The following is a 25,096-nucleotide window of genomic DNA, read 5'->3' as shown; positions in this document are numbered from 1 at the left end:
TTTTATTGAGTTGTAATATACAGCTTTAATACGTTAGGGTAATCATACAAGATCTCTCTTGTGTTCAATTTACACATTACAATACAGACGTGAGTTCAAATCTTTTGTTTTAATGTACAAAAGGAATCCAATATTGTCCACTAGCAGCTTTGAACTTGGCAAGAAAGGTTCTAAAGACTTTAAGTGCAGTAACAACCATACAGAATACAAAATGAATATAAGGACTTTTCGCCAAGGTATATAAACATTTGAAAACAAATGGTGCCTGCTCCACAGGGCAGACAACTAGCAAATTAAAAAAAGTCACTGACCAATGTTCCAGAGAAGGAGAAACATTACCCTGTGTAACAATTCTTATAAAATGGCCTAAGAATATCTGTATCAAAGATTTTGTACTGATCAGGAAAAAAAAAGATCTGAAGAGAAACAGTAGGCAAGGAATTGAACAATCAAAAATGACATAGTAATATAAAATATTTCCATCACTATTTAAATGCCAAATTAATCAAGCAATAGTAAAAACAAAAACCAAAATACCAAAGCTCTTCTGTTTAAAATAACAGCACTGTTTTTGCGTAATGATTTTTTCTTATGAACACACTATATACTTGATTGTTTCTTTCATAGAGAAATGCGTCCATTTGGTCTGTCACTTCAGTGGAGCTGACATATAATCAGCCCATCATTTCTCACCTTTGACACATTTTAATGCTTCCCCCCCCCCAATATGTTCACTACTCCGGTGCCTTCTCTTCTCAAGTTAAATACTTTTCTTCCTTTTCTTTATACAGTGCAGAGTATATGGGCTTAGGATATGGAGATTTTCCTCTACTCCAGTTCACTGTCTAGTTCTGAGTTCAGTGGTGTGCAGTAGTTTGGCTTATCTGAAGGTACATAGCCTGGGAGACACAAACACTTGTATGAACCTTCTGTGTTAATGCATTTGGCATTCTTGCAGAGAGACATCCTGTTGTTCAGTTCGTTGCACTCATTCACATCTGCAAAAAAAAGGGCACATCAAAACTCATATACTTAAGTCTGGTGTGCGTAGGTAAAGCCAATTTATTTCCAGCATTGTCAAGAACAGAATATGCTGTATAAATAAATGGAGCACGATATACTCAGTTCGCATCAGGCAGAACTAGGCTGGGTCAAAAGCTGCAACACAACTTCTTCGTCTTACCGTTTAAGTATTTATCATTGGAAATCCATAAGGTATTAAATGGCCTTACGCTGCTAGACTACTAAGTCCAAAATCAGCCTAAGCCATCAAACAAAAAAAAAACTATTAACAACCCCTTATAGGATTTTATTTGATRACTGAGAATTAACTTGTAAGAAAGCATCTACCAGTTTTTTACTRTAACACAGTTCTTAAATGTCTGTGTTAAACAAAATCAAATACTTCAGGCATTTTTGKTGTTGTCAACTAAATCGTTGTGAACAGCAGACTACCTGCACCCAATATTGATTGGGTGGCACTGGCCTGAAATACACATCTTTTCTAGCTAAGGARGACAGCTGGCTATAAAGTCCTAATGATTTCAAGGCATGCAGGTAGCTTTATGATACAGCTACATGATACAGCTAGGAGACCTCAGCTGTGAGTGATGAAGCATAAYGCTAAGCAAAGTCAGTACAGACACCTCAACCTGAAACACCCATGTACAGTCACTACTGGGCTTCTGCACTGAGATACATTAGTTGTTTTGGTTCATCTCTCCCCTGTCACTTGCCCTCCCTGTGTTTCATTGTTAAATGAAGACTAGTTGTTTGATGCCTTGGTTAGTTGCACAGATTTGCTACTTTGAGAGTGGAGGAGATAGTCTGGTCAGTAAACTGTTTAAGTAAGTGAGAATTAGGGGCCAGATCCCACTGAGTGGCTCTCTGAATATTTAGGTGACCCAAACGCTTTAAAAATATGCTCGTGAAATTACTCTTGCAGTCAGGATTCAGTCTCTTACCTCACTCGGTATCTTGAAAAAYGTTTGTTCTGCATGTTACAGTGTTACCTTATTAACAGAATTTTAAGCTTCAAGAGTGTGTATCTTAATTTCTAAGCCCTTAATTGAAAACAACTGTAATGACTAAGATGAACTGAGGGACATCAACATAGTTGTTTCTGTAACGATTATGTGTACTAGCCTTTGCGGTAAATCAAGCAGAAATTTGGCATCTTCAACAGAATTCAGGTGATCATGCTTTTGTTTTAGCCCCTCTTAAGTCAAGTGACTGAATAACCTGACAAACTAACAGAACAATATGAAGTAATCACTGTATCCTCACCAACACAAGTCATTTTCGCCATGTCCAGGTGATAACCATCAAAACAGTCACAGGTATAGCCTTCTTGGACTCTTACGCATCGGCCATTTTCACATCCATTCAGAATTCCACATTCCTCTGCTTGTAACTCTTCAAAGCTATTCAGAAAACCTGGGTGGAGAAAGAATTACAAACAATTAAGTTACAGAGCTGTTGAGTCTGTATACCCAAATGTATAGACAGTCTCTGAAATTCTCTTAGAGGTTTACTGGAACGTGGCTTGACTTTGTAGAAACTAGGTCAGCTTTAGTAGATCTGCACCATCTGGAGTTTTAAACGCACTAGAAAAGTGCTGTGATATGCTTCAAGATGCAGACTAAACTTGCTGAACTCCAGGTTTCTGTTCAAAATCAGTGATTATATTTTATAAATGAAATTATATTGATAGTACAGTTTTTAAATGATAAATCAGTGTTTTCTAAATAGCATATTTTAATTGAATATTAAAAGTGTACCAAACTTTATATAAAGTAAAGCGAAAGTGGTAATACAGTTTGGGAAAAAGTTCCTAAATCAGTCGCCTTGAAAAGAAAGGTTGGAGGGGGTTAGAGTTGCATTCTAATTTATCTGCAAGAAATACATATTAAAAAAAATCAATTTCAGCTGCCTTAAGGAAAATAAGAAGAAATCAGAGATGGTTTTCTTATTGCGGTTTTGGTTAGTAACTTTTTGGCTGGTGGTTCAGCAATTTGTGCCAGTACAAATACCTGTAAACTACCAATYGCTGCTTGTCATAATTGTAGATGTTGAGTAGGCAAAGCTAAAGGGCTGTCTTTGTTTTCATTAGTTTGTACAATGCCTGTTGTGATGGGGCTCTGCTGTCTGATTTTGGACTTTCAGATAATTATGTATGTATTTATAAAGAACATTTTAAAAATTATCAGACATTTTCACAGGCTCAGAGATGCTTAAGAGGCCTGAATTGCTCCTATTAGTCCTGTACCTGTTTTTCAACTAGCTTTTCATTCTTCAAGCAGTGATCTGTCAGAACTGCAGATGGCAGTCCATCATCAAAAAGACTTTTGAGAAAAAAAAGTCCTTAGCATTCGAGAGTGCTAGGTTTACCAGCATAATGAATATATAGTATAGAAAATAAATAAGTCTTCTGGAGATGGAGTGGAATAAAATAGGATGGGTAATGCATCTCTCCCACTGCCCCATAACATAAAATTAATACAGCAATTCCACAAACAAATCGGTATATCTAAAATTGGTTAGACAGACACACTACAAACTATTTACCTATTAGTATCTGTTGCAATACTAGTGGTATGTAGATTTGCTTAGCTACATAGAAGAATGAATTTCTCACTGACCTTTTGCTTGTACTCTTTTAGTTTTTATTCTGTCCTTGAGTCCCTTGGCTCTTGAGTCCCTCTTTTGTTTTCTCCTGCTTTGCCTTTCCCACTTCACCCTTTTTGTATTAACCTGCATTTACTTTCTATATTGTCATCATATACACTCTCCTTCTCTTTGGCTACATATATTGCACCTAGCCTGGATTTTCTCTAGCATGGTAAGAAACTTCACAGGGATCACATCCATCAGTGATACGCTGAATAAATTTTGGAGACACTGAACAGAAAATGAGACATAAGAAGCACTTTCTGACATGCCACATCTCAAGAACATATAAAATACAYAGATTATATACAAACACTAATTTTTTTCCTATGAACTTAGCAAATCACATTGCAGCGCAGTTGTGTTGAGGATATTTCATGGAGCTACTGGAGAGAGTCCAGCRTAGGGCTACAAAGATGATCAGAGGCCTGGAGCACCTGCTCTACGAGGAACGGCTGCGAGAGCWGGGCCTCTTCAGCCTGGGGARGAGAAGACTGAGGGGGGTCTGATCAATGTGTATAAGTACCTGAAGGGAGGGTGTCAAGGGGACGGGGACAAACTCTTTTCAGTTGTCCCGTGTGACAGGACAAGAGGCAATGGGCAGAAATTGAAGCACAGGAAGTTCTGCCTGAACATGAGGGGGAATTTCTTCCCTGTGAGAGTGCCGGAGCCCTGGACCAGGTTGCCCAGAGAGGTTGTGGAGTCTCCTTCTCTGGAGATCTTCAAGGCCCRCCTGGATGCAACCCTGTCTAACATGCTCTAGGCGACCCTGCTTGAGCAGGGAGGTTGGACTAGATGATCTCCAGAGGTCCCTTCCAACCTTACTGATTCTGTGATTCTATGGCTCTATATTGAGCAGATTGTCATGATGTCTAGTTACAGTGTAATAAGGAATCTGATCAATTTTCATTATACTTTCAGTTCACTAATAGAGCATGCATAGAACTTATGCTGGGCCTTTAAATTGCAGATCTTTGTTGCCCTCCCCCCCAAATATAAACAAATATTTTTTGGGGGGTGGGGCACACATGTGCACGCGCACACACACGCACACATATATTAGCAAATGAAAGGCATCACTTATTTTATGCTGAGAGAATATATAGTATGTTGTAATGTTAACCTGCTAAAGCCAAAATATTCATCACTCAGCAAGTTCTACTTCAGAGTAGCTGGCTGGGGCCTRCGTTGTAGTCTGAATATCTATGTTTGGCTTTGTAAAAATTGATGGCACACAGTTGACAAGTATTGCATTGAAGTGCACGGCCCTGCCATGGGCCGGCAGGCATGGTCCTTCTCCTCTGGGATCACACAGACTGTAGCAGGACTGATCATGAAGTCTTTGCTGCCCTAAACACAGGACAGAACTTACAGGTATCTGTTAGAGAAATATGCCTCTGATGCAGGCAGAGTCATACTGCTGTGTGTTTTAAGGTTTCTTATGCATTTGCTTGCCACTGTATGTGATTCAGTGATCAAATGGGAGCAGAAGAGGTGAGCTCTTATGCCTCTGTTTCTAAAACAGAGGCCTCAGCTGTAGATTCAGAACTGTCCACAGTTTTATCTTATTTATTCACTATTGATTACGACTTGCAGAAGTGCTTCCTTCCTACTCAGTGTTTTATTTATCACATCAGCTACCTAGTCATCTTTTGCATGTAAAGAAATAAAACATTTCACAATTCTGTGTAGAGCTTAAAAAGTCATTCCGATGCTCAATAGAAGTGAACTCATTAACTTGATCTGTATAGTACATTTTTGTATGAAGTGCAATGTGCTAAAGAAATACACATTACCCCTCTAATAATGTCCTGTAATCCTCTTACCCTGTTTTGATCTGTTACCTTTAGTTTAAAAGTTACGCACTGTATAGCAAAAGGTCTTTGACAAAGTGTAGTGGTAATTTATAGGCCAGATGTATAAAGAWATGGAAATTATCAGTTCCTTCTGATATCTCCCCCTCCCTCTTTTTTCCTAAAACCGTGAAGAAATATGTTGGAGCTCTATAGGCTGACTGATTCCAAGGAAGGCGATGAGATTGGTATTTCTCTCTCTCAAGTCTTAATAGCAAGCTGGGCCAAACGCATAAAGAACCCAGATATTCTTGGAGTGTAACTGAGATGCTGATTGTGTACAATCCCTCATGCCCTACAAGGTAGGTCATTCTAGCCTGAAGGTTACATGCATGTATACTATCTGATCACACTGTGCTGTGAACGAGAACAACTTACATGCTTTCCATTTCTCCCATATAAATTTTCCTAGAAAATCATGGAAAGCTGGCATGAAGGGATATTTTATTCCTCTTGTTTTCATTTAAACGAAATGCACTCCAAAGAAATCTGTCCCATGCTCTAAAGCAAAATTAATCTGTGAGAAGGGAAACTGGCAATCCTTTTGACCTTTAGCTGTAAATCAATTGGTAAATATAAATTTAGTACACTTGGCACAAATTATTCCACTATATTAAAAATTAATATTGTACTCTGAGCCCAACTGGACTCTTAGACAATGCTGGCTCTGGAACCTGAGCACCTGACCGAAAGCTAGTGTCATAGGAATAACTAACACATAAATAGGCCACATCATTACTCAGAAGCAAACAGAAGAATGAAGCCAGCTACAGGGAAATAATCCAAGTTCCAACCCCCCTTTCAAGTATTTTACATAACAGTGAAATTTGCTTACGGTCTTCAACAAAGTATGGATTAGTTTCTGGAGTGTAGTGCTCCTCAAAGTCAACCAAAGCATCTTGTCCATATGGCCGCCGAGATCCTGGAACAGGAATGTTGCACAGCTGGGCATAATCCTCTGAGGGGGGAAAGAAAATAGGATATAAAACTAATCACACTTGTAACACAGGCCACATTGCATTAGTCCCAGTGAATTGTGGCTCATATTAGCTGGAAATAAACTTATCTTCCTAGAAATAGCATAAATCTTCAATTTCYACAAAGCATTCTCTCTTCAAGAAGAATGTCATTAAAATGTAACGAGCCAACTACAGACTATTAAGTCATAACAGGGATAACACCAGGGATAGATTTGAGTCAGTAACTGTACAAAAAGTTATGGGTCAGGTTTTTCTGGCTTGCAGAGGGATGCCTTGTATCCCTCTGACAACACACTCCTGCCCAGGGGCCAGCTATGGTTACACTCTTCATTCTGTGATAACAAGGCTGCCCTGACCATCCCGGCTGCGAGCAAAAGCCACCCCAAAGGTAGGAAAGCAAAGCAGRTGGGGCTATATTTTAGGCACACTACACACTGGCCATGCAGCCTGCAGAGATCACAAGAAAAAAATGCTTCCAGAATAGCACTCTCATCTGCCCTTGATGCAAACTGTATCATCAAACTACAGGCTTATGCACTAGTGCTGTTCAGAGACTCCTTGGCTGCAAATCTAACAGGCCAGGGGAAAATGCATGGCAGAAATAGTTACATTCTGATTTTCTGTCCCTCTCCAATAGCTGGGTCACTTAAGTTTTAGCACTGTTCTTAGGTGTTGGGGCCCATGTTTGAAATGCTGGTGTTCAGAGTTGGATTTTCAATTTGATTTACTGTGCTACCTTTGTTTTCATTACCATATACTAAAAAATGTACAAGACAATTTCTTTGGAAATAGAAACACTGTTAAAATACAGCAATCCAGGTGCTCCTTTACTATTGCTGCAGACTATTTAGCATCTGTTTCTGTGAAGATTGCCTGGTGTTCTGAGAACCAGGCAGAATAAGGACAGGAAAGAAAACCACCAAAAGAGAGAGGGGAGGGGAGGGGAAAAAAAACCCTAAGCAGATACAAAATCCAAGAATTACAGATGGTTACAGAGCCAAAAACCTCATGCTGTGTAGAACTGCCCAGACAGTAAATAGTTGGATAAATCCAGACATGCTCTAGACAGTCCAGAGCACAGCCCCACTTGCTGCCAGCATTGTCATTTTATTTTCACAGGTAATATGTGTCTCCTCACCTGGACTTGTTTCAYTGCATCCTGAAAACAACATGTTCAAAAAAAGAAATGTTTGAATTCTGTGGCTGACAAAGCAAAACAGAACACTGTACAGTAAGGGCAAAGCTTGTCTATGCATAAGGCAGTCCTGTGACAGGCACCAGCCTGAGCCTGCAGCATGAACTCCCAAAGAACTTAATGCAAAATTCACCACCTTCTGCTTCAAGTGCAAGGTGATTTCCTCTGATTTACCTTCTCCAGAGTTCATTTATAGATGGTAATATGTATATTYACACAAGCCCCTCCTTGCCACATGGAAAAGTATTCTGTCCAAGAGAGACATCCAGTGGCACATTAAACAAAGCCAGCATGAGAAAATAAAAAAAMCTAGTTTTTTACTAACATAACAAATGTTAGTTATGTATGTCCCTTAATGCATAGCCTCCCTCTCAGCWAGTAAGTAAGTGTAGTTTTAAGAGCTGTCACAGGATGAGAAACACCCTACTCTTCCTTCCCCACATCAAACTCCAAGTAACATCCAAGTATGGGGACAGCTACCTTATCATCTCAGATCGACGCTTTCATTGTTTTGTGTTGAACTACTCATGACGTCCAAGAGTTTTGATATGTAGAGACTGTACAGATGGTAAAAGAACAGAGAAAAGATGTACAGAAGTGTAAAAGCACTTTCTAATGGACACACACAAATGTTCTTGGCAAAGGACCTGCTATCTATCTACTGCAAAATACTAATTCATCTGGTTTATGTAGAAGAAATCATCACACAAAAAACAATCAGTGAATGGAAAGAGGACAAGACAAGGTCTCAGAGACCACTACTACCTTCTGCATGAATATGAACTAATGGAAAGGATTGAACAGAAGCTTGACACTGTTTTTTCAGGTTATTCGGTGCTAATTTTTCTGTTAATGAAATCAATAACAGAAATGTTGGCTTTTTTTTGAAGAAAGCAGTGAGAACATCGAAAACCCATAGAGGCAGAGATACATACATGAGAGTTGCATAACTTGAAGACTTATGAGACTATTTGATATTGCACATTTGCTAAAGCAAAGTTGTTCATTAACTATAGAAGGATACAGAAATCTTGTCAGTAGGAACTTGTTTCCTGCCAYGCTGGTCCTTTGCCAGTCAAGTTTTGAACATCTGAATTTTTAGCTCTAATTGTAAGTAAATCAGTGCCTACAAAACGATGAAGAGCTGTTTTAAAGCACACTGTAAACTTGGTGTTTGTTAAGAGTTATAACTGTAGCAAGGTTACAACAGCTACACACATACCTGTAAATAAATAGTCTGTTAAGCACTTGGAGTCTATATGCTTAATTAATCATTTGTTAATAGATGCTGAGCCATTGTTAAAATTGTTAAATTTATACACTATTGATACATATTACTTTATTACAAAAGCTGACAATGCATTTTAATATCCTTAAGTCACTTCAGAGTTTACACATCTATATAATTTATATACTTGTTTTGATACATATGGTGATGATTTTGGAATCACCTATAATTACTCTGAGTATTGTATGCTCTGTTTAGTTATCTACRCAGTGTAAATTTTATCTCTTTTGTAGTGTGTTGATTCAGCTGCTAGGTGCTCAGGAGAGAAACCTAGTGAGACTAGCAGCACCCCACATAAGAAATCACAAGTGGAAATTCAGGGCCAGTACCAGTAGTAAGTTCTTCCTGCTGCCTTGTTGAGCTTGCTTGTTCTTTCCATGGATTAAAAGAGTGGAGAGAGTGGAGACACCAAAGGCTGAAGGGCACTAGGAGGGACACATTTTGTAAATATAAAAAGAATGAGGTTTTGGGATAAGGTAAAACAGACTCAGATGCCCGAGGAAAATAAATGAACCAGGATCCACCTCTGGATGATAGAATGAGTTCTGGCAAGACAGATGTGTATGTACAATTTCTGTTGTTTTAAACTTTTCCCCTTGCTACGCAATGTTCCTACAATTCACATTAAAAATAGTATGCTTTGGGTCACTGTGCTCTACACTGGTCACAGTTTTCCCAGGAAAGGAGCTGCATGAACAGAGCACCGTAAGACTTGTGGTTAATAGCATGACTGGTACACAGAAAGTTGCAGCTAGTACACACATGGGAGGACAGCATGATTCTGTCCTAGGGAGATGACAGTAGGAGACCTAGGATCAGGACGGCAGTAAGGGAGGCAGAGAGAGAAATGGAATAACTGTAACTATTCCTGAATGATAAAAACATTTTCACTGTCACAAAACTCATTACTGTCTTTCAAGATAATTTTTCATACAAAGTTACAAAGTTAAAAAAAAGGCATTTTCTGATTTTCTGTAACTAAAAGTTAAAGTATTTAAAATATTTCCTTACATGGATTCATCTTCTCTGCTAGCTCACCTTCTGGCTGTGATCAGGGATTATATAACTCTGTTGCAATAAAAAACATCTGCACTTTTTAATATGATTTAGTGTGCATTACTCTGTGTTTCAGAGTTTTTTTGATAACTTGCAAAAGAAGCCCCAAGACAGCTTGTGATATAACTTAAGATAGCTATTATGAAAAGAAGTTGATGTATGCTTCCAAGAACGTGAAGGACACATTTTCTAAGTCAGATACAGAGATTGTGCATATAAAGCAAGTATTTTTAGGGTAATATAGGTAGATACACATGTGAACTGGTACAAATGWTAGCCATAAATGGTGGAGAAAGCTAGGCTGACAAGGATGACAAAAATTGGATGGATTGTCTGGCTATTAGGTGCTTGTTAGCACAAGTACAGCTGTGCAAATGTGCGTCTAATTTGCATATACAGTTATTGTAACTGCATAAGCCTGTGTGGGCTTTATTTTCACCTGGACACCTAAAATCCTAACCGACTTCTCAATTAAAAAAACCTTGTTCCATATTTCATGCATTTAAGACAAAATATTATATATAAAAAAGCTTTTCCTCACATAACCATGAAACAACAGCACCACAGCCAGTCCTCCCTCTTGCCCATAAAGCGAGCTTTATTTCTGTTCCAGCTATTCAGAACTGTCACCATCACATACAAAAAAAAGGAGCCAAGACTATCAACACCACGGCACTTCCTTCATTTAATTGGAAAATGCAGCACTTTCACCATGGAAGAAATCACTGAAGACAAGCGCAAAGCCAAGAAAAAATTTATTACATGAAATATACGTCCCTTCCCTATTAGAGGTTCAGGACATCAGTCTGAATCGCTTAAGTTTATGCTCTCTCAGGAGATTGCATCATCTATGAACCAAGGCTGAAAATAATTCTTCTCTGCATTTAGATTGTGCTAATTGACAATTTAGATTATTTAATTGACTGCCTCCATAAACAGGTGCTGATGTTTGAGGACAGCACTTACGTTTATACCACCACTCAGGAACGAGGGAAGGGCACCAGTCTTAACAAAGGATTTTTTTCATGAATTAGGAGGGATATTCATGTCTTTACATGGAGAAATTCTAAATGAAGTGGCTGGGGAAAAGAACACGGTGGATGTAAAACTCTTGTTAAAATCAAAGGAATTACTAACCTGGTTATTACAAAACCTTTTGGTAGGTGTCTCTGGTCTCAGCTGAGGCTCCTCAAATTTCCTGAACCAATCTTTTCTCCTACTACTTGTGGTAGATTATTAAAGTTCTAGTAAAAGTAAGGTTGTGCCTGCCACAGCTTCATAAATGGCTTTCCAACTCCTTGCTGACTCACATGTACACTTGGGATGTGAAGTTTTAAAATTTTAGCTTTCCAGGATGCTCTTCCAAAGCTTTTTCCTTAAAAGCACAACAGGGAATAAAGGAATCCAATTTCCCTTTATCTAGGCTTTTGAAAATCATCTATATTGTAMGGAAGACAGAACTTTTGCTTTTCTTCTCAAAATACTTCCTAAACTCTGTTTTGTTTTATTTCATTTTCAAACTGAACAGTCATATATATTAATTCCCTTTTTTATTCATTGTCATGAGCAATAAATGCCCCCTTTTTATTGCCTCTGCATGCCCAACTGCTATATAACAGTACAATAATTATTATGGACTTTCCCTTAACTAAGCAAATATCTTAATAATATAAATGTTTTGTAATACAGACCAACAAACTGAGGAAGAAGAGAGAAATGTATCCTGGGAAAGATGCTTTCTCAGCATATTTTCCCCCTTTTTATACTAGGAGAGACTTACCTGGAACATAGCTGATGGYAGAAGATATGTAACTCTGGATAACCAGGGTAAAAAGCACATTTTTGGAGTTTTATATCAAAAGAGTGAAACAAGCAATGGGATTACCAGTGAGAAACTAAATAGCAGCCAGTATCCTCTGAGGAGCGCTGATGTTAACATGTAGCCTGCATGAATTTATGCTTAGYTGCATATGCATGATGAGAACCTGCTCTCAATAACGTATCTGTGTTTTCAAGAAAGCAAAGAGCAAAGCCCTTCCAAAGTAATTCTATGCATCTCTGGTAGACTTCAGAAAAAGCATTGAAAATGTCAATCAACAGAAATGAAAGCAGCCAAAATACCTGCACAACTGAGCGTGAGACAACTTCATGATTATGGCTGTTGAGACACAATCRCTGTACAATCGCTGTTATTTTCTTTGCCCAAAAGATTAATCTTTTAGTACAAGGCCCTTACCAGAAAGGAAGCTGGCACAATGCCATCCTAAATGGAAAGACGAACAATGGTCTGCAAAAATAAAATCCAGTGCCCCTCTGCTGATCTTTACCATCTCAAAGAGTACAGGTGGAAACTCATCCTTTACACACATCAGCAGGTGCTTCCAAGGGTTTTCACCTGAGTTAGTCATCCTGTGTCCCTTTTTAGTCCATGCAAAGACATAACCACTTCTAGGACACCATTAATATCATGCTAAAGTACATGTTTAGAGTAAGTTAGAGGAATCCAACCCTCAGGGTGCTTATTTCTCTTTCCTGCTGGAAGGAGGAACTGGTAGGACCAGCACAGATATGGGTATCTGTTTGAAAACCATGTGAAATTGGCCATATGTAACACCCCACATGATAGCTCAAGGTATGCACATCCCATAGGCATTCTCTTAAGTCTGGGCWTTGCAAATGCCAAGGTGGAGATAAAGAGAAGTGCAGCAGGAGTCTTCACTAGTTCTTTATGTGACTCCTGGTTACATAAAATGTCTCCTGTAATACCTGTTGATGGGAGTTCTACTATTGTCCTTCCTGCAAATCATCTAAACATAAAATAGTTACTCCCAGAACAGGCACCCACAAGCTACTGTAACCTAAAACTTGAAGTAAAAGAGTAAAAAATGTGCATAAGGTTACACAAATAAGGACACACTAGTGTCCTTTACTGTTACCTAAGAATATGCTCATGCCATTATCTCAGTAGTCCATCAGCAAGTTCATAGTTTTATATGTAGTAATGTACTCCCATCCTCAGTAAATAGTTATTAAAATGCCCACTAAAACCGTAGAGCCCAGTCCTACTTTTACCCCCCTTTTCACATCAGAACTTCTGGTARCCACCTACAGAAAGAGGGGAAGAAGGCACCCCCTGTCCCCTCCCCCTCCACCCCGGGGATGTCATTAGTTCAAGGGTACATAATTCCACCTTCCTTGGATCCTCAGGTCTGAAAGAAGCAAAGATGGCACTGAAGCAAAGATAGTACTGTATTGCAGTAGTAAACTCCAAGGCAGGTTTCTAAAAAACATTTCACAAATGCAGAAATAAGGTCTTCCTAAATTAAACACTGACCACAGCACACCATTTTCTATCTCCTACTCATATCTCATCACTTCAGATTTACTGTTCTGTGCAACAATACCCCTGGAGCTTCTGGAGGCTGAACAGCTTTTTCTTAAAGTTTTACATGTTCAGGTTAACATGAGGTATATATGGCCTTAGAGGCCTRACTTTAGATTCCAGATTTTTTTACTGGTGGCCAATTGCTCTGTTTTCTGGCATGGATGCTTTGACTCAGCTGCTGAACCCATCGAGTCTGTCTTGCTGCCAGTTATTAGAGTATTGATTCCATATGCAGACATTTGGGTCTCCTGATAGTAACGATTAATTGACCATGAAAGCGAAACTTCTGAAGGCAGGTTGGCTGACAGGCTTATTTTTAGGGTGAGTGCAATGGATAAATTATGTTTTTGCTTTTGCTAACTAATATAAAACTATCCATTTTCCTCGATCAAATAACACAGAATTTTTTTAAAGATAACGTAGTACTGGAAGTTCTTTGGGCTAATATAGCCTAACACCACAAAAATCCCAGAAAGATTGCATTTCTGTAGTTAACATCTTGGTATTGGATACAATCCATGAAAGCCTTTAACTGAAATATAGTGCTAGTGTAAGATCATAACAGCAGAACCAGTGCAATTGAAATCAACTTGTATATGATTCCTTCTTTTAATGACAAGAAGGCCTGCCCTGCAAAATGGTGTTTTTACAGGTAAGATGTACTCAATACATCACATAATCACCACAGTTGATGTCTGCACTAAGTGTTTTGATCAGGATTTTGAACTAGTATTTTGAATTTATTCTTTAATGTCACTAAAAGACTTACCAGCCTTAATGATATTAAGATGTTACYGTTAGTTGCAATACTTTAATAAGTGCTAGTTATTTTTGTCTCATACTCTGATTGTTTAGTGTCATTTTCAGTGAAATTTGTTTGATCAAGCACAGAAAAGTAGGAGAATTACCATTTAATAGCTTTCAGAAGTGCCAGCAACTACATAAAATTTATTTTGACACTGATGAATGGATTCATTTTTTTAAACAGATCAACACATACATAAGCTCCCTATCTTTCCACTGATCTTATGCTGGATGCTATTCAAATTGGAGATTTACATCTTGTAATGAAAAATGGAAGTAATATTTCAAGAAAAAGTGGGACACAAAAGCTAGAAGTTATTTTAAAAAAACATGAATTTGTTTTAGAAAGGATTTGAAAACAAATCACTCATAATTGCAGCCATACATTTCCTCTAGAGGCAACATCTAGATCTTCAAATATGAGAGGAGTATAAATAAGGTGAAAGGAAACCACAGATCAGTGAATGGTCCTTTCTATAATCCAACCTATTTCATCAAGAAAGTCTTCCAGTGATAACGCTTTTCCCATCCCCAGGTCCTCTTTAACATGTGTTACAAATCTTCAGTATGCCCCTAACTTGGGAAATAAGCAGACACCTTCAGTAGTAAATCTGGCCAACACAATACACAAGTATTTGAAAATGGCGAAATTCCAGGTTCCCCAGCCAGGACTTGAACCTGTGACCTGCTGGCCCAGAGGTGTGAAAGCACTCTCTTGAGCCAATGATATCACTTTAAGTGCTACAAACTGAAGACATGTCAAATGAATCATTTATTCAGTTCAATCAGCTTTAATTTTTTCTTGGTAAATGTCCCTGAAAGCAGAAGTGTTGCTGTGATTTTGTGTGTGCATGTGCACGTGTGCAATTAGACACAGGCATGTACAACTTACATGAAGAAATGTAAGCTTGTWTAAGCTTATTCTGACATACTAAGGATGCTTTATTCTTTTAAACTCTCTACGTTCCACTTCATAATCACGCTTTAAACTATCTGCAATCAAAGTATGCCTCATAGTTTCATTTAAAGCAGATCTACCTGTTCCTTCAGTGCATATTAAACCATAAAACTGAGTTTAAATCTGGAGGCRGAAAGATTCTATGATCCAGCATAATGCCCTTCAGCTGTGATAGAGAATCATCCAGTGCATTTAGCATCATGTTATCCATCAGGAACTTTAATGTCATTTGTTTCTTGAACTGCTTAAGTTCCTTCATAGAGCTAGTTGGGATTTGTGCCCAGCTGTTGTTATGGGATTGCTCCTCCAGAATCCTGTAGCTCTAATGATCAGAAACCATCTAATTTCAAGCCTAAAATTGTTCAAACTGAACTTGTTCACATTTGTTCTTACACCAGCACCATTGTTTAATTTAAATGCTTGTTCTCCCTCCTCTGAGTCATCCACAGTGTTGTTATAGTGGGCAGTTCTACCATTTGCAGCTTTTGTTCTGCATCAAGATTTAGCATTTTTCATCTTACCTTGCAAGGCAGGTTTTCCATTCCTTGACTGGCCTGGTAGTTCCTCCCTGTTACTTTTCAGATTTATCTTGCATTAAATGTAACTAGCTAGAGATCTTCAGAACCAAGTCTAGTACCCGCCTGACTTTCCCTACTGGATACATCTTGTTTTATTTCACTTTATGCATGCTTGCATGACATGGGTGGCTCACCATCACTGTTTAATGAACTAATACACTCCTTTATTCTGCTCTGTCATTCCATCCAGGGAGCTGTGCTTCATAGCAGCAATTCTTGCTATTAGTTATTGCCTTGTATTTTTTACTATTACATTTCATTCCATTTCAATTATTATTATAGCTGGTGAAGTAATTCTATACCTGAAACTGTCCTCCTATAAGACTTGCTCTTCCACATCTTATAAATCAAGCTGTTGTCATGCTCTGTTTTTTCTTCCTCATTCTGTTTCTGGGGGAAGCATCAACTAACAGTTATTCCGGCCAATATCATCAAAATTAGGGCTTTTTCAGTTGCTGCCCTTCCAAAGCAAACTCAAACAAGCGAAGATGTGTATGAGCACATTCAAAGACCTTGCAAGCAAATTAAAAAACCATAAAACCCAAGCAGACACACACAGAGCTACATTAATACTTTGCTGAGCATCACTAGGTAGTTTTAACTCCAAGATTCTTGCTACAGGCAAAACATGTACTGCTTTAACTATAACAATATGGGTAACAGTAACACGAGCCCAAGAAAGGATCCAGTTATCAGAATAAAATGCTTTATAGATACAGCACGTTATTCCTATGTAGAAAGCCATACTGCTAAAAAGCACTTTAACAGTAATAAAACCATACCCAAACGTGCCCTTGAAGTAATGTAACTATGTGGGGGAAGAAGTTGCACTATTTACAAATGAGTTATTATGGCACCAGACTGCATATACCAGGGCTGTTAAAGATAATGACATATCATCTCAGGCACAGCATGATATAAACCCTCTTCCACTGGTTTCTTCTCCACTCTCCAAGTCCCAGAGTGTCAGTGGCAACATTTCTCTCAATTTAGCTTTTGTAGTTGCTATGAAAAAATTTCTACTTAAATATCTTCTTGGAACAATGTCTATTTCTAAAGACTAAAACAAAATACATTCTTTTAAAAATATGTCTGTTAGCTTATGCTCCAAAATATTCTTTAATATTAAGTTATATTCCTTGGAAACATGCATTTCCTCAGTCTGTACTGATACTCCGTTTGCCTCATCTGCGTTGTCTATCTAAAATGGCTCATGTATATATTTCATCATATCTGAGCACAGAACCATAGAGTGACCACTCATTCTCTGATAGGTCTAACGATTCTATAGCACATCATTATCAAGCAAACATGCCTGTTCACAGCCATCCTGGCAGAGCACTACACTGAAAATACATTTGTACRTATAAAATTGGCAACAAAAATCTATCCTATTGAGTATTATGTGCATGTGTGCACACAAATGCACATGAACTATGTCTACATTTCCAGAGATGGTTTTTAGTTTCTCGGCGATGCTAATGAACTCTGCTACCCTTAAAATGCCTTCCTACTTCCATGAAAGTCCTAAATTCTGGTGTTCAGTTGCCAGTCACTAATAGTTCCACCTGAAGTTGACAGGTCCAGTAGGTGCCAAAAAATAAAAGCAGCTGCTTTTTCAAAATCTGGACTGTAATGATTTGCCCTTAATTAATGCAAATTTCCATCAGTTCTTGAAGGGTTAGTTTCTTTTGTTCTTTCTTACATTATTAGCCCAAGTTTGACTTCAAAGGATTAAACTGATTAAGTATTTCAAAGTTCAAGAACTCAAATGCACATTTCCTTACCTGACTCTTTCATAGGACACAGTGCACACTGCATGCCCCAGGCTTCGCCATATAAGCAACAGCACTCAGTATATGTAGTCTGTTTTCCAACCAGAGGTCGACTACAAACAAAATCATCACTCAGATGCTGCCAGCAAAGGTCCTGGTAGACCTCAGTTTCTTCAGTTTGTTCTAATAGAGAAGACAGTATTACATCATCATYGCAGCAATATTATTTAAAAAAATAATGGTGTAATGCAGAATATTTAAACTCAAGTAAGAACATAGTCTAACTTTACTTCTCAAGAAACTGAATCTAGCCAGAATTGGTAAATTCAAATTTAAGCTTAGAAATCCTGGTCATTTTTTAATGCCTGAGGTGGTTCATATCTTGGGGCCTCAGCTTTGCAAAAATCTTGAAAGGTTCTGATTTGTCAATGGCACTATTAGGCCTATTTAAAAGCACCTTAGATTGGGCACCCAAGAATTAAAACTTTTTTACATTGCTAGCCACTGCTGAATGCTTACCATTGATTCAGCTCTGCTTTCTCTGAAGTTAAYGGAACTCCCACAAAAAATAGAGTTAGGACAGAAGTGGATATTTGGGGGGCTCTGCCCATGGAACAGATGTTTAAAAGTTGTTCTTTTGGGTTTCTTTTGCTGCTGGCAATGACATCAGAAAGAACATTTACTGCTAGGACAGAACTGAACAAAAATTTTACATGGACTCAATGGGAGACTGGACAAATACTTGGAAGACATATCCATTAATTGAACAGACATACTGCATCAGGCTCAGGAAATCCCCTGAGCTGAAAATAGCTTGAGGCTGGGAGGGCGAGGGGAAGTATTGTTTATCTGCTGTCCTCATCCCTAATCATCCACTTATAGTTACTGTTAGAGATGGAATACTGCTGTGAACCACTGTCACATTCTTATGAACATTAACAAAAACACGCCTTTTTGTCAAAGCTGGAATATTTCAGGGGAGTACTAGTTCTGATAAAGTTCTCATTAGGAACATTTCCCAGTTCTAGAAATTTCTGATCACTGATGATCAGAGAGAGAAGAACTGAAAACTTCATCTTTTACTTGGAAGGTAAACACCTGAACACAACTGTTTTGTAAAAACATCTGAAAGGTTTTGAATTAGTTCCAACATAGAATGAAAAATAAGCATGGTCACAAACCAAGWTTCTGTTTTCTGTCTAAGTCTGTTAACTGCATTTTTACATGATGCAGCAGCGTAATGAAATGGTGCACGGGTGAGTATAGGATTGAAACCTAGCTCGAGTAAAACAGTGTGTTCTGAAAGTGCAAAGTTTCATAATTTAGATACATCTTCTACTAAGAACTTGCCAGAATACACACAGGAGCAGAAGAGGTTCTCTGCAACCAACTCTGAATTCTGCTGGCAGCAGAGTGATCCTGCCAGCCTGTCACCTCCTCTTCTGCTTTAGGGAGAACTGTGCCAGCAGAGATAAAAGGATTGAGCACTTGGTTAGATGACTGCTGTGTCAGCCTCAGTGATGCATGACAGAATACCCTTTTGGTCCCTTGTATTCTCTTCACATCCTAGGTGAAACCAAAGGACAGTCCTGCTCCTGTTTTAACTAAAGTTTGAACAATGAAACTACTATGGTTCTTTCAGAGTTTCAGGCAAGAGGATGACCATGTTGCTTCTCAGAAGTACCACTTCCATAATATGGAGTAAAGCAAGCATTCAGACTGTATTCCCATTTTCTTTCACAGAAGCATCTTAGAAAAATTCATAGTGAGTTACCGGTACAAGAGGTCTTGGCTATTGAATGCCAGTATTAATCAAACAAACTATACCATTTCTTTTAAAACTTTGTCCAGTGCAATTGCAGTGCTACATTTCTGCATAGTGCTCTGGATTTACAAGATGTTTCTAAGAATCTCAGAATATTTAACATTTTTTTCTGAAATTAACATCTACTGAAATTAAAAGAGATGTAAGACTATCACTTGAACAAACAGTGATGCTGCAGCCCACAGCCTGAACATGTGAACTCAGTGTACCCTCAGTATTAATCAGCTAAAAGTGCAGATTCATCTTTTGCTATTTTCTCCTATGTCTTGTTCCCGTTCTTCCTCCCTTTGGTAGAAGCACTCACTGACTCTGGACTAAGTCTCCAGAGTTAGCCTGCAGTCAAACTCCAACCTTAGCAATACACTGAACAGGCAGCGCCTTTTTACATACAAGGTTGAAAGAGATGCAGAACTGGTGAATTAGGGTGCTGAGGACTCCCAAGCCAAGCCTCATCTCACTGCATACTTAGAGCAGTCTCCTGTCTACACTGGCATGGCAGAACCCTGTGGAGTCCTGCATCRCAATGCCATGTGGATCAACAGATGACTGGTGGCCCAAGCATTGCCCTCCCAAACCCTCTCAGTAAACAAAGAGCAGAGCCATCCAAGAAGAACCCCATCTAAGCTTGCTGGGGTCTGTAGCTTTGTCAGCAGTACCTCATAGAAGTATACTCAGCCTGGTAATACATATAATGGATCATACCACTTGAATCTGCTGGTCTGATGCATCGCTTTTCTGTTGCGTCCAGAACCATTGGGTGTGTACAGAAACAGTTGTACGATCCTTCTGTGTTAATGCACTGGCCATCAATACAGCTGTTTGGGTCCTGACATTCATCTGTATCTTTAAAATGGAGGGAAGCATATCAAGGAGAGCCAGCACAAAGCAGTCACACTGTGTTAATCTGTGTTTTTATATTCCTGTATTAGGAGCAAATTTCCCTGCATGTCTTCTGTTAATTACCACAAATACCAATTGCTGGCAGCAAAATCCTGCCCATGGAGAAGGACAGACAGATCAGCAGGATGCTGACCTCTAATCCTCATGTGCTAGGGGCATTGTGAATGTTTGCTAGTGTTTGCAGACTAAGCGTAGGAGTGCCAGGTGTGCCCTACGCCCAGCACAGCTGCAGTGGGCTCCCAAGTTGCTGCTCCTTTAGAACAGCACAAGCAGGCATTAGAAGTAAGCACTCTCCCTAAAGCTCTTCATGAGCTTGCCAGGAGAAGGGAACAGCTTCTCTAGCCACAGTAGTTCTATTCCTTACTTTGGCTTGGAGAGGAAAAGCAGAAATTTAGCCTGAAGGACAGAGCGGGCCATTTCACTTAAAATAAATTACATTAAATCAGCAAAGAAAATACCTTTGTAAAGAACAACCTTAGAAACCCAAGGTGAAAGGCTCTCCTCTTGTGGTTTAAAAAATTACTTCCTTTCATTATGTTATTCTGCAAATTCTACAGTTTTCTGCTTATACAGCAAAAGCCAGGGTCAMGTTATGAATAATTTTCATTTACATACTAGAACCAAAGGAGTGCAAGGTTCTGAAGACTAAAAGGAGCACGCTTATCAATGACCTGAAATGTGATTCCACACTGCGTATTAATTGCTTGTGGAAAATAACTGTCCTTGAAAAAAAAATAAAAATCATTGCTATTTTGATTACACTGAAAACAGCACACTTATCAAATGCCAAATACAAGATGGGCTACAACATCCAGACTTTCACTGCTGCCTCCACGTACAAAGGAAGACGACTAAATTGCATCTGGCAGAGTAAAGCAGCAGTGTGCGCCTTAGGAGGGAGCCACCTCCAGCTGCTTTGTGCAGCCTGCTTAAAGGCTGGCAGCAGCTCTAGACTGCATTTAAGGGAACAGAAGGGGCTGCTCTGGAGATGCAAACTTTTGGGAGCAATTTGCTGAAAAGGGAAGCAAATAAGCCAAACCGTGCCTTACAAGCCATCACCGTGTCAGCTAGAATTGCTGGCTAGCCAAGCAGAAGGAAGGGAAATGATCTAGTGCCTCTTAAAAAATTGCTACAGGAGTAGGTGGTGGCCCAGTGCTCCTCCTCTTCCTGGGAATACCACTGTTCTGAGGGCAATTCTGCCATATGAGGGCTTGTTTTGCCCATCTGCATACCATTATAGTGACAAGACCACTTAAAATAAACCTACCAAAGCACTGTAGCTTAACAGGGTCATAGTATGTGCCTTGTTTGCAGTAGCATTCGTAACCTGGCTGTGTATTCAAACAGAAGCCATTTTTACAGATTTCTTGTCCAAAGAGTTGGCATTCATCAGCATCTGAAGAGAAAACATTAAAGGCTGCATTAATGTAATTCTTACTAGGACACATAGGCAAGCAAGATGGAATAGACCCTACCATCTAATCACAAAACTAAGCAGTTACACTTATGGCTTTTATGATTGCTCTCTTCTCTCCTCATGCTGTTTGCAGAATCTGCTGTGCATGGTGGAAAGTCCTCAAAATCCTCCATGCAGGAATCCTTCTGCATGGAAAACTTCAATGGAGACTTCCCACCACTAAAGAGTAATTGTCTGTTGCTAAATATAAGGCAGCAACCACTACAGCACCTAGTGACAGCTGACAAAGAGAATCTTTTCATTTTCAAATGAAAGTGGAGGTTTCACATGAAATATATGCCAGGTTATACATACCTTTGCGTAGCTGTACACATTTTTTCCCAGCCTTGTATGTATGTATTTGTTATTGTTGGAATTCCTCTCCTTTTTTCTACCTATTTTTTGCTTTCTAGACGTATATAACAGTCTGCTAAAGCTAGACTGGTATTAAAAATGGCAATACAAAAGTGCAATGTAAAGTAGGTAATTCTCCTTTCAATTACAATTGTCTTAATCCATTTGACTTTTAAAGATTTACTCCTCATTTACACTCAAGTAGTACATATTTCAGGCCCAAAATGCCACTTCTATCTGTCCAGCAGTTTTAAAGATGTATTATTCATATGCTTCCTTTTCCAGAAGAGATGAAAAAGCTATAAAAGCTGTTTATTTTTACAATCATTCTTCCAGCCGCTGAGTGACTTTAAACATTAAATATTTTAAATTTGATTGTTTAGCAGCAAGAAGACTGCAAAGCTTAATAAGAAATATCATGTAGCTGCATGTTTGTACCTCTTCTTCCTATGGAACAAGGATATGTGTCCTGAGGAAAAAGTGGGAAAGCTTGAGAGTATTAAAGTTAAGGAAAGCTAGCTGAGTACATTCTCTTCTGACAGAAAATTCAGGAAAAAAAAAGGGGGGGGGGTGAAGGGGCACCTCCTGCAAGCAGAAGTTTGTGGACAAAACCAACAGAAACACATAATGAGTTAACGTAACAAAGAAACACCACATTACTAAAATTTATGCATCTRTCTTCTGTGCCATTTCTAAAGATARCAATAAACTTACTCAAAACAAAGTCTTACTATAGGAAGAATTGGTAGAAGATACTTCCAAATATGAACTGTTTCCACACTTCAGTATTTATAGCAATTAGAAATGTTACCAACTCTGAGGTAGCACAATAGATACAAAGAAGATGTTGTCTAAGATGCAATTGGACATATTCTACACATAGTGTATCCCTGAAAGAATATGCAGAAGTCTTAGATGTGCAAAGATAAACAACACACTTAAACAATCCCTGAATAAAAATYCTCTCTATTGCATAGAATTCACAGTTCTGTACAATCCACACAGAAAGATTAGGGCCTTTAAGAACAGCCCTGTGTCACTGTTCAGACTTGTCTAGAGGCAAATTGTCAGTCTAACCAACACTGAGATGGTCCCTGCTACCATCATTCTCAGGTCTAGAGTCACCCTACAACACTTTGGTCTTGACTCCCTCTACAGTTGTTGGGCACAGACTTTCAGTGGTAAGGAGGCAGTGTAATCCTCATTGTATAAGAAGCAAGGCGAGGTATAGAGAAAGACTTGCTGAGGATAACACAAAAAGATGTCAGCAGGGCAGAGAACCGAGCCCAACTGTGGTTTACTCACTGGTTAGGAAAACTGATCTAGCAGTGTCCTAGCTAATGAGGAAGGACAGTCCAAGAAAGYGTATGTAATAATCATTAGGAAAAAACAAGAATCTTTAAATCCCATTTTCTGATCTTCTTAGAATTAGGTTTGACAAATCAATGACTTAGCTGGAATTTACTTGATGAATCCTTATCTATCAACCAGGTGAAAACATAGTTCTATTAAACTATTTAAAAATAGTAAATTCTATGTGATATGAACACACAGTAATTTCTACATTATTAAATACCTGATTCTTAAAATAGTAGCTCCAATAGGAATAAATACATAAAATTTGTGTATTTTAAAATACTGGAGCTACTATGTCAACCAAAGATAATGTGCTGACTTCATTTTAGCTGATACAAATACAGTGTATTTATGCCATATGCTGCAGAAAACTAATTTCTTGAAAAGGAATTTCACTGATTTCACTCTTTCTTCTTAGTGATGCCAACTCTCTCCCTCTCACACCCAGAAACTTTCTGTCATTCACTTGCCTTCCTCTACAGTCCTTTGTTCAGTAATTTATGGGGGCAGGTTTAGCTCAGTTGGTTAGAGCATGGTGCTGCTAAAGCCAAGGTCACGGGCTCAATCCCCCTGTGGGCTACGCTGAGGGTTAGACTAGATGATGAACTAGATGATGAACTAGACTAGATGAAAGGTCCCTTCCAACCTTACCATTCTATGATTCTATGAATTATTTCATTAAGTTCTATAATGATAATATCATTGCTGAATTTCTCTTCAGTTTTTATTTTCCTTCTCACTTGTAGATCTAATGCTTAACATTTTCTCTCTCTCCAGCTTCCAAAACAAATCTAYAAATTTAAGATGCTTTGTATTTCATATGTAGACATATATGTGAGGTTTGTGATTTCAGCACCCTTACAGTATATAGCACTTGATCCAAATTAAAACAAAATATTATAGATACGGTATAATTGACATTCTAGCAAACAAATTCAATGATTTTCAGTGAAGTTTCATGTAACAATGCTGTCTTGTCACCTAGTAAAATTTTAATGAATATGTTTACATTGTTAGCTCACATTTCTAGCCAAACATCTACTAGRACTTCTGAAATAATTAAACCTAATACAAGTCAGTGCTGACCTTTGTAATTCTGAGAGAGAAGTCCATAAGATGATTCTCCAGAGGGGATGAAACCTTTCCCTTCAGGACACAAATCGGTAAATTCAGCTAGGAATGAGAAAGACAACAAGAATTAGGTTGCTAAGAAGTTATTCACGTAATATGCGTTTCAGTGTACTTTGATAAATTTGAGGCAACCTTTTGCCCTATTCAGATCTATCAAGCAATCATGCACAGCTTTAGCTAAAGCTACATGGCTACATGCAACTCTACTTTCCCCTGCTCCCAGGCTGCAGAGCTAGCTTTGAAAAATCCACATCACTGAGCTCCTTGCAAACTGATTTCTCTTGCTTCCTGGCAGGACAGTCTAGTCCATACCAAGTTTAATGGTGCACTGCAGTTATAACAATACCAGTAGTCAAATTATCTTAATTAAATCTAGCTTGGGCCTCTCTGAGCTATTCTGCAAGCTGCAATGTAGACATATTCAATTGGGGTACAAAATCCTGCACACATTCTTCAGTCTTTATACAGGAAAACACTAATTGACTGCAATAGGAGAAAATGGTGTGGATTACAGAGAAAAATTATGTAAAGTG

The 25,096-nt window shown here is 38.6% G+C and overlaps 1 protein-coding gene across 4 annotated transcripts in view; it reads right to left on the bottom strand.

Moving 5' to 3' along the window:
* Positions 1–25,096, bottom strand: part of LTBP1 (latent transforming growth factor beta binding protein 1) — a 188,007-nt gene continuing 162,911 nt past the window's right edge. For all 4 annotated transcript variants that reach the window (XM_085301182.1, XM_085301183.1, XM_085301184.1 and 1 more), the window contains 7 exons: positions 24,519–24,605; positions 21,534–21,662; positions 20,069–20,209; positions 17,554–17,724; positions 6,358–6,480; positions 2,287–2,436; positions 1–998 (listed from right to left, as the gene is read on the bottom strand). In XM_085301182.1, coding sequence (XP_085157308.1) covers positions 829–998; positions 2,287–2,436; positions 6,358–6,480; positions 17,554–17,724; positions 20,069–20,209; positions 21,534–21,662; positions 24,519–24,605 — 971 coding nt within the window. In that variant the 3' untranslated portion in view covers positions 1–828. The remainder of the gene's footprint in view (positions 999–2,286; positions 2,437–6,357; positions 6,481–17,553; positions 17,725–20,068; positions 20,210–21,533; positions 21,663–24,518; positions 24,606–25,096) is intronic.

This window comes from Rhea americana, unplaced genomic scaffold (assembly GCF_003343005.1).
Source record: "Rhea americana isolate MKP2758 unplaced genomic scaffold, rheAme1 scaffold_173, whole genome shotgun sequence".
Taxonomy (NCBI): domain Eukaryota; kingdom Metazoa; phylum Chordata; class Aves; order Rheiformes; family Rheidae; genus Rhea; species Rhea americana.
The sequence above is the reverse complement of the archived record's forward strand: the minus strand, read 5'-3'. Positions and strand labels throughout refer to the sequence as shown.